This window comes from Struthio camelus, chromosome 1 (genome assembly GCF_040807025.1).
Source record: "Struthio camelus isolate bStrCam1 chromosome 1, bStrCam1.hap1, whole genome shotgun sequence".
NCBI classification, from domain to species: Eukaryota; Metazoa; Chordata; class Aves; order Struthioniformes; family Struthionidae; genus Struthio; species Struthio camelus.
The window spans coordinates 79,278,615-79,291,697 of record NC_090942.1 but is presented as its reverse complement, the minus strand read 5'-3'; the positions used below and the strand labels follow the sequence as shown (position 1 = coordinate 79,291,697).

Below are 13,083 nucleotides of genomic sequence, written 5' to 3'. Positions count from 1 at the left end.
AAAATAAAAAAGGTCATTACAAAGCAAAACTGCTTAATATCTTTTCCCCTACAAACATAATCTGATTAACATGGGTATTTCTGAAGATATGGTAGGTACCTTTTCACAAAATTATTAAATGAGACACAAAAGAGAAACTCTAGCTGCTTTTCTTTACACAAATAGACAGTTTTCTGCAACTATCTGTTGGAAGCTAATCTTGAAGACCTGATCCTTTAAACATGCTTCCATATTTTGTTTCAGAAATTTGCAGTTATTTAAATAAACTTAGTATTGTTCTCTGTGGAGGTGACTGGCTGATTGGTCCCTTCCAAGCCTATCAAAGGGCAGTGTTCTCTCCTGTATTTACTTAAAAGAAACCTCCAGCGTAGATTAAAATGCAAGTTTTCCATCTGGAGGTGAACAGTTGACTTAAAAAAAAAAAAAAAAAAAAAAAAAAAATTTAATATTTATCTCAAGTTAGGTTACTGCTCGTTTCAGAGTCTTTATTTCCTGTTAGCTTTTCTTGTTGCATACAAATGAATAGACATTTTGGTGAGCTTATCGGGAAAATAGCAGCACATGACATACAAACACACAATAACAATTTAATGCTAATGGTATGGTAGGGAGAACAGTGAAGAAAGGATGAATGTTTGTTTGAGTAGCAAGAAAAAAGTGTTTTTACGTTTGCAAAATTTCTGCTTTTGTACGTCTCAGTGTGCTTCCCGCCTTTAGAACGAGATATATTTAAAAAAAAAAATTACTGGCTATGAAATTGGGCCAGGAAAGTAATAACCTACTCCTTATTTACTTGCCATTGAGCTACCAAGTATTGTACATCTTTTGGGATCATGGCATTTTGTTTGCTTGGATGATTTTTGTTGTTGCTGAACTGACCAAGATAAAGATAAAGCTATATTAATACCATTAGAATATTACATCTTAGACATTTTATTTCCTTTAGGTATGAAATAAGCACAGGAATGCTGAATGTTTCTGTGACAAGTTTTTCATTTAGTAATCTAAATATTTACATTTCTGAGGACAAAGATTAAAATGTACTTTTGCAATATGATGACCAAGGAAATAATAGGTATCAGGGATAGAGACTGCTTTTAGTTCCACAAAAAAAGAAATCCCAGTGGTACTGACCTCAGCAGCAAGAATGCTCCTGTCTTCACCAGAACTAGGATTTCACTCCTGGACTAACTCCATTTACTTCTAGGGAATGGATTTATAGCACTGTAATCAAGTATAGCTTTTTCTATGGTCTGTGAGCTTTTAATCTGTTTCAGGTGGCAACCTGAAACAAAAATGTAACTTCAGAGCTGAAATCTTAATCTGAAAGCTCTGCATTACTGTACAGATTAATGAGGCACTGCGCAAGGAGGTTTTCAGTAGAGCTGTGAAGGTGTAACGTTCAGCCCTCGTACATGCAGTAGTTTTGCATTTGTAGCAATGTGCTAGTACGTTGAAGCAGTCCAAGGAATACCAATGGAAAAACTGTACCACAACACAATAGCCACATAGAAGCATTAAGGTATTGTGTCATATGCAACTTTTTCCCCATGCATACAATGCACCTGAGCTTCTTGGCTTTCACTTGAGTACTTTTAAGTTAACAGATGGGTGTATTTCTGTACTCAGAGAAAAGTTCTCCTTTCCTTTTCAACATACCTATGATACACAGAACAGGGCTATCTTAAGGAAAATATTGCATATGCTTCCTTAAGATGACTAGATAGATAATGGAGAATAAAAATAAAGGCAAAAATGAACAAAGCTTGAAATAATTTATACAAAGTCATGATTGCTAGGCTAATGATGACATATTAAAAAAATGCTTCTTTAGATTAAAATAGGAAGCGTATCTCTAGTAAAATGCATGTTTATGAGTTCAAATAAGCACAAAACCTATAGTCCTTGGAGCAAACACATTTGACAATGACAATTTTTCAGCCTTGCAAGTATGTAACAGGGTTAAAAGTAAGAAGATATTTTCTTAAAAGCTAGATGAATCAGTTAGTTTTGTACTATAAAGCTTCCACTTTATTCCCAGAAGTAAGGATTTTAACCTCGATTCTGGAAAGAACTAAGCATGTTTGTGACTTTATACACACTGTATTTGAACAACTGAAACTGCAAACAAAACTCTTACTGACTTTAATAGTACAGCAGCAGACACGTTTCCTGAAAGGCTTATTCGAAGTAATTTCTCTGAAGCTGATAGGACCATTCACAGTGAAGAAAGTTAAACATGGGCACAAGTCTTTGCAGTGTTAAGTACCTTTGAGGTTAACTCTTGTAAGAATAAGATACCTGAAAGTGTCAAGAGGATTGAATAATCCTGTTTTGCCACATATACTTCACCTGCCTGAACTGCATTAATACGCACAGTTTCAGAGAAGATATTTTTAAAAGTACAACCACTTTATAGAAGTTTTTTTCCTTTCCAAAAGTGAGTGTTACACGAGTATTTGCCCTATGGCAACTTGACAGCAGCTGTACAAATTTTGACTACAAGTCTTATAACGGATGCTGTAAATAGATGGTAATAAACGTAATCATATTCCGAACAACAGGACAGCCACTCTGCAGTGATTTAAAAATACAACTGCCAGGAAAAACAGCGACCACTGTGAGTTATTAATGGGAGCTATGAAGAAAACTTAGCTTGAAGCAGCCCCTGGAAAAACAGTGGAAGTTTGAGGAAAGAGTATAATACAGGTTAAGGGGAAACAGAAAATGAATCAGATGTAAATCCCGGTGAGAAACCACGAGAACTACTGCTGGGTGTTCAGCAGGAGGCTAGCAAGCGCGATGGCCTTCAGCCCAATGGGCGGGAAGCAAAGTTGAAAGATTACGTTCTTTATGCCTAACAATCTTTTATTATTATTACTCATGAGAGCTGCTAGAATATCTAGACCTATACCGGGATCGTTAGTTCTAGCCATAAACATATACCGAAGGGGGGGGGGGGACCAGACTTCTGAAACCCACAAGCCCTCCCCTCACCCCGAAAACAAGATGCAAACCCCGTTTTAGCCGCGGAGGAGGCTGACAGGAACGCAGCGGCGGAGCGGGGCCCCGCCCGCCGGCCCGCGCCCGGCCGTTAGCGGCCGTTGACGACCGTTAGGCGCCGTTAGCCGCCGCCGCCGGGCAGCCCGGGCCTCATCCTCCTCCGTGGTCCGTGGCCCCACGGCGAGGGGCGCAGCGGCTCCGGCGCCGGGTCAGCGCGGCCGGGGTGCTCTCCACAGCGGGAGGGAGCCGGGGGGGCCGCGCCGCCGCCGCCGCCTGCAGCCCGGCGGGTAATGATGGCGCTTCTCTCTCTCTCCTTCTCTCCCCTGGCAGAAGCTGGCGGTGCGGAGCTGCCCCGCGGCCGTGCTGGTGGGCAGCGGGGCCAGCGGCAGCGCCAAACCCGGCGGCGTCCCGGCGCTCCTCAAAGCATCCGGCGGCGGGAGCCCCAGCGGCAGCCCGAGCCAGAGCCTGGCCATCTCCGTCCTGCCGGCCAAGGCTCCCATCGCGATGGTGACGGCGCACCTCAACGGCGGCCTGGGCTGCAGCGCCGCCGGCGTGGACCCCCCGCAGAGCGCCCCCATCAACCTGCAGACCACGGCCAAGCTGGTGAGCGCCCGCCGAGCGCCCGAGCTCGGCTCCAACGCCCAGGTACCGGCGGGTGCCGCCGCCGCCGCGGGGAGGTGGCAGGGGCGGGCTGAGGCGGGGCCAGCGCCGAGCGGGGCGGGGCGGGGAGGGAAGGGAAGGGAAGGGGGCGCCGGGGGGGCCGTGCGTGCGCCTGTGGCGGGTCTGAGGAGGTTGTGGGGCCGCAGCTGTGGAGGAGCGGGGCGGGGGGGAGGCTCCTGTTAGTGTCAGCGCTACCCTCAGTGGGCTTTGTCCCCCGGCTCGCCCCCTCCGCCCCCCGGAGGATGAGGATTTGCCCCTGGAGGTATGGAGACTTGCCCACCCCTAGGGGTGTGCGGAGCTGCCCCGCCGCTCCTGCCCCGCGGCGTGGGGCGCTGCTGGTGTCTGGCAGGCTGTGGGGGACAGGCAGGTGCCCTCGCCGCGGAGACCCAGCGCGCGCTGGCATGTGGGCCCTGGTAGAGGAGGGCTGTGCTGAGCCCAGCAGAGGGTACGGCTGTGAACGCTTGGGAATTTAACACTCTTTTTGCTTGCCCCCATTGGCTCACCCTCTGGGGCCACTTTTTTGGTTAAGAAGCCTTTCTTTAAAAAGCAGTTTATCGAAACGTTGCCGTGTTGTGGGTTCAGACGCTGTTTGCAGGGGTGGAGAGTCTCCCCGTGCTACCATCATTTCAATTTTCCTTGGAGCGGGTCAGACCGTCCTTCACTTAGGCGGAAGGAGGAACTGCAAACTCTACAGGAGCTGACAGGCTGCCAAACTATTTCTTCCAGTTACACTAACTGTGTTTTTTTGTTTTGTTTTGTTTTTTAATGCTCATGTTCATAGTAATCTAAACATGAAATAAATTGACCAAATTAGTGAAAGGAGGGAGTACAAAAAGGAAAGGGGTGTTCTGTCCTGGACACGTGATTTTGTGCAGTCAATTAGCAGCAACGAAAGAGAAGTTTTTACTCCAGCTGGAGTATGTGTCAGAACAGTGAAATGATGCTCATGAATCTAAGTTCAAAGAAAGTTATGATTTTTTTTCCTAAAACCTAGGATATACAGATGTAAACTATTATTACTAACATTTGGGAAGTAGATTTCTTGTCTGCTTTCTGCACATAGGGGCTGTGGTAATGTATTTTTTGTATCCTAATTCTTTTTTGCAGGCTCAGGAATTTAGTCTCTAATACTCAGGACAGAAGAACAAAATGTGTGTTAGGGCAACAAGCAAAGTAACTAAAGACATTTGTAAATCAAGGTTATGTTGCAATATATGAGGCTTTTTCATACCCATGAAGCCTGCTCTAAAACTGTACAGAGGGAATGTCCATCACCCATTAAATCAACTAAAAAATGGGAAAGCACATCCAACCACTTTGGGAACTAAATCGTTCTGTCCCTTTTTCTGGAGAAATTGCATTGTCTTTAGCTGTTTTTCTATAGTAACTGTGCAGGGAATTTGATTTTGAATTTCTGTTCTGTATTCATGCTGGGTAATTGTCTTTATTGAAGGTGTTGTTTATGCTTTATTGAAAAGATACTTGAAGATATTCCAGTAGATATTTCTTAGCATCCTGGAAAGTAGTCAGGTATATGATAATCATATGAATGATAAAAGTTTCAATATTTCAGTGGTCTGTCATTTTGTGAAGGACTATCTTTTACTATCAGTTAGAATCCATAACAAGAAAAGATTCAAAACAATAGTGAAAGAAGCTTGAAACAACATTGAATGTATTTAGCCTAATTTGTGTCACTGGCTGCAAACTTGTGATCTCTGTACCAGTTGTTAAAGGAAACAATTTCTAGTCTGGCAAGTGGTAAGGCTGTTGAATGGCTGTTGAATTAGCTTTAATGCTTCCTGTATATCTCTTCAAAAGGCCAAATAGGTCCCACTTGCACCTTCCGAGTCCCCAGTTCTATTACATTTGCACCTTGTTGGAACAGAACCGGGATGCTCGTGCGTGTGTTTCTATGCTGTGTTCTCTCAAACCTGAAACAGTATTTGCCCTAGCATTACAACTTTTTTCATGAAGAACAATATCATTTTAAGCTGAAGCTTGCCATTAGTGGAGTAGCAAGGGAATATTGTGCTGCATTTGGGGTTGGCATTCACTTTACCGGAGGTAAATGTCCAGTGTTTTTCTTTAGAAATGTCTTCACCTTACCAAGTTTTCTGCAATTGTTGTTTCATGATTTAGTATCACTGATTTTGTTACTAACTCATGCAAGAAAAAGCTGTGCAGTGGCAAGTTTCTGAAATAGAAGACTAAGTGATTTTCTCTTTTTGAAAGAAGAGTCAGCAGGCATGGATGAAAACAATTAGAAGTATTGAATTGTAAATGTGTAAGAATGCAAGCTGACCTTTGGCCCTATGCTGTCAGGAAGCTTAGTGCTGGATTGCAAGTTAATTATCATTCCTCTACCCAAATTAGATTTGTTTTGCAAGGTTTCTTTTTCTGGTCCAATGGAAAAAAATCTATTCTTACTTCCTGCTCAGTATTCTTGATTGTTCCCAGTGTGGTGATTACAAATCAATACCAGTAACACCTTCGCTACCAGCACTGTAACATCAGTGGGAAATTTCATTGTTGACATTTATTAATAAGCATTTACTTTCTCTTCTTTTTTTTGGTGCATTGTTACAGCTCAGAAAACTATTTTTTTTTTTCTGCTGGAGTGTATGAAGTTTGTGAGATGGCGGATAATGACAGCTTCCTGCAAACTGGGTTAAGGTGGCAAGCTGATAGTAGTAAATGAGATTACTGGTGTCGTGTAGCCTTCTCCTCTGCATCTGCGAAGTGGGGAAAAGGGCAAGGGCACGAAATGTAATGTTATGAGTTTCTGAACAGTGGTTTCTGCTTGAAAGCATTTTAGGGGATCAGGCTGTGCATACGATCATCTCAGGGAGTATCTAGCAGGAAGGATGCTAAACGAAACTCAACAGAAAAAATAGGGCATCAAGTAGTATCATCTAAACATACAACCTTTAACTATAGATAGGAATAAATATAAGTTTGTTACAGAATTTTCATTCGGGCAAATGTGTGTCTGCACTTTCATTTTAGGCTGTTGTTTACACAGCAGATTTTTAAAGTGATTTTGAAACATTGTTGACTGTAATGGAAGCAGTATCTGCACTGGAAAGAGTATCTAAATAAATACGTGTCTTAACACACTGGAGGACTGATCAGATATTTATCTCGCCTCTTGTTACAAGGAAGAAACATTGCAATATTAATGATGATTGGAATCTATAAGCATCGGAAATTATAAGCTCCAGAAACTAGCAGTAGGTTTCCACTAAGAACAACTTTGGCAGCTTTTCAGTGTCAATCCAGTGAGTGAAGACATGACTGACAGAGCTATACTGATGAAAGGTAGGTGCAGTGATACCAGGAGAACAGCTCTTTCTCAAGCTTAGAGCTCCATTTGGATGGTCTGGGGCAAGATATGTTGGCAAAAGCAGGATTTTGCTGGCTTTGGCTGAATTTTGCTGGCATATGCTGTATATACACTAGGGGTGCTTTGCCTTCAGAGAATAGCTGTTACTATTCTGTACAGAGAATATTCTATGGCTACTGGATAGATGTAGGATACCTGCATACCTGTACCAGCAAAGTCTTCCTAGTATAAAGAGTTTTTAATATAAACCTCTCAAATTATATTTTTATTGTAATTGTGTTTATGTGGTGTTTGCTATTTCCTATTCTAGCCGCCATTTCCTAACTGCAAGCAGGATCTGAGGTTGCTTTGCTGAAGGACAAAGTCCCATCTGCTGTGCTGGAACAATGTACTGAGTAAAGAAAATGCCCTCTGCTACCTCCTCATTCTCTTCTAAACAGCAAAACTGAGGGCCAGCAGGCATCACAGAACCTAGTTTGGGAAAAGCAGAAAGCCTTTTGGCTGTTTGAAAGGCAGTTGGATCAGCCAGCTATTGGGAGAACAAGCAAAGGTGGGGGGGAATACAGCTGTCAGACCACTCAGCTGCTTTTCAGGAGCTGTAACAAGAGGAAAGCAAAAAGCACTGGACAGGCATATCTGCACTCAGCCATGGAGCACTGTGACAGGAGTACACAAAGTAGCTTCAAAGAAACATGGCACAGAGTGGCTCTGCAGAGGTATTTCGGGTCCTGGAAGCAGTGTGCTGGGTACTGCTCAAGGTAGCCTTTGCCTCTCGCGTAGCTGCACTGCTCTGCTTCCAGAGTTAGGTTGTTCGCAGTTTATCTCTACACAGCACAGCACTGCTGGCTTTAAACCTACCCATCACCCTGGAATTAGACTGCTGCCAGAATTGGCTCTTGCTTCTGTCAACGTTCTCTGTATTTACCTGTCATTTGCTGTATGTGCACCGTTCACCTATCACAGGTCCCAAAGGCTCCTGAAGTGAGAGGCAGATACTGGGTGCGTTTGCATGCTGTTGTATTGGGTACATTTGGATATTGTTGTCGTGAAGAGCTGTCTCTGATTTGCAATCCTAATTTGCCCACTAACTGATACTCAGTCCCCCATTACTCTGTGTGGCTCTTTGAAAGTTATTTTAGCAAGACGCTGACTCCCTTCTGTTCATCAGGGCTTCAAAAACAGCAGCATAAAATCTGCTTTCTGCTCCTCTTCATTCTTGCCTTCCTGCACATGTATTCCCTGAGTCAGCTGGAGAGAAGTTTGGCAAGCTTCCCCATGCACATGTGCTGTTGCATCTTGGGGCTTGTCTATACAGGGAGGTTATTTCAAAGTAAAATATAGCATGAGGATTTACAGTGCTATAAATTCTTAGCAAGATAGTAAACTGTTCTCCACAAATGCTTCATTAACTCCACAGCTCAAAGAACTATGTATATCCTTGTTTAGCTTGAGCAGGCGACGTTTTGTGTTGTTTTTTTTTCCCCAGGAAAAAATGGCTTTTATATGTGTAGGTGGATGCTTATGTATACTACTTTGCTATCTGTTTATTCAATTTACTAGAAAAACTGCGTTCCAAAAGTTTAAGAATATATCCCTGCTTGTTATGGCCATTTCTCAAAATAATTTATCGGTAGAATGATTTATTACCTTTCTCTTCTCCATCCCACTTAATGTGCTCTATTCTGCTCTCTGTAAGAGTGCTTCCTCCATAATTGGAAATTCACCTGTGTATATGACTAAGTCTTTTTGCCTTTTATTTATTATTTGTATTGCAGGAGTACTTAGAGGTTTTATTTATAGATATATTTATCTGTATTGGTTGTATGGCTATATTTAGCTTTCTTCTATGACACATGCTACCGTAGTGTCTGAGTACAGGCAATAGTTAATTTCTCCTCACAGTATAGAGTTATTATGACTAAGGTGCTATTATTCCACAGTTTACCATTAGAAAACTGAGAAATAAGGGATCCGTTTATGCTCCTTCACAGGAAACTCCCATGGGCTGTGTTGGGCAGGATCACTGTATTAGCATCCACACTACTGGCCTTTTAGGTCATTCTGAGAATGCATCAGACATATCCGCACTGCAGTTGGCATCCTTGAGAACAAGAACTGCCCCACAAGCCTGTGGAGCATGCCCACTTTAGATCTTGCCATGGCTCTTTACCCATCTCCTTCATACGTCCTTCTTGACCTGCTGCTCAGTTTTCAGCATCCACATTGATCTCAGTGTGCCAGCATGCAGGCTAAAATGATGACTAGTGAGCTCAGGGAAGGACACAATAAAAATCTGGAGGATCTGCATAGATCTAGGCAAGGGGAAAAATGAGGCCAGTGCCTTGTGGCTTTTGATGACTGTAGTCATTTTAGCAATCTATGTGAGGACCATGCGTCTTGCTGGCATCAGAAGCATACCAGGCTGTCTATAATGTATCAAAAAATACTTGTGTTTCTGGAATCCGTGGCTTCCGATCTTAGGATTGAACTGATTTTGTCAGTATCCTCAGATAGGATCGTACCTTTCTCCAGACATGGGCTGATTAGCAGTAGCTCATGAATTTCCAGATGTTGAGAGGTTTTGCTGAGGGCTTGCTTCAGCTTCATTTTCTTTGGCACTGGTGCTAGTTTTTGGGTGTCTCTTCTAGAGCAACCGGACAATAGTCGATGTGTGTGAGTGACGGTTCCTACTGATTTTTCTCCAGACTATGCCGTTTCTTACAATCTCTTCAAATACGAAAAGGGAGTTAAGTCTTCTGCTGGGGCCGGATTAGTACTCTGAACTGTCTGCTTCTGCTAGCTCATGTGGCAAACTTGTGTGGTAGTAGCATTCTATTATAAATAGCAATACATGAGAGAATATACGAAGAGCCTGTGGCAGGAAGATTTTGAACAGGCAAGCCCAAGGGTGAGGTTGTAGTGCTGTCCCTGCCATTGTGCCCTGTGGGGCACAGGTTCATAGAGCAGAGTTACTGTAGGCAGAGGAATTCTGAAGTGTGATCCAACTAGACAACATTAGAGGAACCTATGGAGACTTCTTAAGGATCAAAATCCTCTCTGGGACCCCATCTGAGCTGCTGTAAAGGACAGCAGTGTAGATAGGAAATTGACTTGAAGGGCTTTGCTGATGTTGCAACAGGACTGTGTAGATCCAGTCAGGGAGATAAAGACCTAGATTCTCTGAAGCATCACAGAACAGAATTGCAGAATGGTTGAGGCTAGAAGGACCTTTAAGATCATCTAGTCCAACCCCCCTGCTCAAGCAGGGTCACCTAAGGCAAGTTACTCAGGACCCTGTCCAGACAGCTTTTGAATATCTCCAAGGATGGAGACTCCACAACCTCTCTGGGCAGCCTGTTCCCATGTTCAGTCAAGCTCAAAGTTTTTCCTTAGTGTATATCCTATTGGAATTTTTATTTGAGGTATCTTGGCCCAAGTATCTTGCCTGAGGGCATGCAGACGCTCTGATCTCTATCCTTCCTGTTTGTTCTCTGTGGTAGACACAGAAGGCATGCCTGTTGGAGAGAGTGTCAGCTGAAGAACATACAATCCAGGCAGTCAAGACAAAATTCCTGGGGAATCAGGATATAGAGAGACAAAGAAACTTCTAGGGTCATGCAGGGTCCCTCATTCATCCATCGCAATGCTATATTTTGTTCAGTAGACCATGCCGTCTGAGCTTGTCCTCTGTGGCTTTCAGAAGGCTGTTAGCCATGATGTGCCTATGAATAGGGCAGAGACATTGGATTGCTTTAGTATTGGTCCTCAAAGGATATCTAATGGAAAGATCTACTGCTGACCAAGACTGGCTCCTGATACTTTTCTTAAGGTAGAAGAATTCAGTATCGTATTTTCAGTCTCTTGGATCATCCTTTGATAGCTTTAAGGCAAGTAATCTTCAGGATATATTTGTAAATGTAGAAGTGGAAAGGTGTCTCAGAGAAATTTGGAAAAAGACAAAGGGGAGGTGTAACCCCAAAGATTCAAAGCCCCACACAAAATCCTATGATCCATTCTGTCATTGGGGCTTTACTAACTTTTAAGTACCGTTAGAGTGCTATAAAGAGCATAGTCATTTTAGAAAATGGATTACAGAGTATTGTGACAAATTCTGCTTGTATTTACACCATCTTAGTTGCAGATTTATTAAGTGAGGTACGTGAATTTACTCCGTGTTTGAATATGGGTAGCTAAGAGCTGAATTTGGCCTTACTACTCTAATATATCCTGCATAAAAGCACTCTGAAATTTGTATTTCTTGCTAAATAGCATAAAATTACATCCTTTCAGCTTAATTAAACCGTTTTGCAATGCTGGATGCTGTTGATGGGATATTTAAATGTCAGATTCAGAATAAGCACTTATGCTTCTTGATTATAAATGGCTTCCTTTTCAAATATCCCAGACAAACATATGTGGTCATACATCTGAAGTGCATGGATTTCTGCTTTTCTCAATCTACCTTTTCATTTCATGTTGACCATTCGTTTGGTCAACAATAGGGTCAAACACCCACTGGGATCGATGACTGAATACAGACTATCAGCAACCGAATAAAACCTGATTAAGCCCAACGTGGTACTCCTTAGATAGCCAAACATTTCTAGTGAAGGCAGGGGATTATTAAGCAGGAAAGGACAAGCAAGAGTGGACTCACACTGACTGTCTGATGTTTCGTTGTAAGAATCTAGGAGCAACCTTACCAAGTTTGTTTCTGTGGGGACTGCCAAACAGACAGTGCCATGCAGGAACTAACACCCCCAGGAAACAACAGAAAGATGCGGTTTTGGAGAATGTACTATGGTTCTGCCCTTTGGTTCATGTCACTCAACATCCCCTCTATAGGTTCATGTGAACTGGAGTGTAGATATGGATGCTACTTTAGTATTTATGGAACAGATTATCCCCCTGCAAGTATCTGAGAGCAGTCTCTACTAAAGAGTATGAGCAGAGAAAGGAGATAACTGAAGTTACTTTCATTTTGTCAGTGATTCCTAATACTGTAGGAGAGTGACTGAACTTTCAGCCTGTTCATATCATCTAGGTCCCTGTAGACAGTTTAGAAGTAATTGAATTGTGTATAGAGAATCAACCAAAAGAGACCAAGTTAAAGGAGGGAAACACATTTCCTTTAATTTCACACCTTTTCTAGGGAGCTGTTTTAATTTCCTAATAAATAAAGACTTAAAATATAGTAATATATAGGCAGTCCTCTTACGGAAGTTTCTGTGGTATTTTTATACATACTTATATGCCATCAGTGTGAACAAATAAAGTTCAGAGTACCTTGTCGTGATGCTCTGAGTTTATAACACATTATTGTTTTGACGCTAATCAGAGTAGCTCCCATGGAGAGCTTTGATTCACTTTAGAAAACCAAAGAATGCTCTAAAAATGGTAATACACTGTAGCTATTTCATTGTAATTGGAGGCTGTCTGTGCCTCACATAAATTACCAGGCAAGCATTCTTGCAAATGTCAGGATTTTCAAGTTAGTTCTATTTAAACTGGGGGAGCGAGAATGAAAGGGGATGGATAGAAAATTTGAGGGCTGTGTGATTCGAACTTGAAGTGCAGTTTGTAATGAAAGATGATCAACTTTGGGGGTGGGGAAATCATCTCTTAGGTTTTCTAAATTACAGGATACATAAAAACATCTATTTATTCTACATGTACTGTTACTTTAATAAAAAGCACCACTGTAGGAAATGAAAGGCTTTGGAATATAGCCAAACATCTTAGTTCTATTTATTGTCAAAAGGTGGGGTTTTTTTCATTATCCATGTAGTTTGTGGGCCAGCTGAATGATTTTTAGGAATTTGAATGTTGGATACTGGACTGCACACTCCTCATTTATTGTCTTTCAGTGCTCATATTGCAAGCACAAGCATCATAAGATTACTTACTGATATTACAACTGTGTCAAGATTTGCCAGTAGGTCTGGTAGTGATCTCCTAACGTGTATTTGAGTCTGTATTTAAATTAATTGGAAAACTGTACCAGAAAATACTACTCTTAAATTATTCTATGTATAAGTAGCAGAGAGAGAGAAAGAAATAGATCTGGTAAATAC

At 42.2% G+C, this 13,083-nt stretch overlaps 1 protein-coding gene across 7 annotated transcripts in view; it reads left to right on the top strand.

Moving 5' to 3' along the window:
- PHF21B (PHD finger protein 21B) overlaps positions 1–13,083 on the top strand; it is a 167,371-nt gene that overhangs the window by 93,321 nt on the left and 60,967 nt on the right. For 6 of the 7 annotated variants that reach the window (XM_068951434.1, XM_068951376.1, XM_068951413.1 and 3 more), the window contains one exon: positions 3,334–3,648. In XM_068951434.1, the coding sequence (XP_068807535.1) occupies positions 3,334–3,648 (315 nt within the window). The remainder of the gene's footprint in view (positions 1–3,333; positions 3,649–13,083) is intronic. The other variant, XM_068951384.1, reaches the window with a different exon arrangement.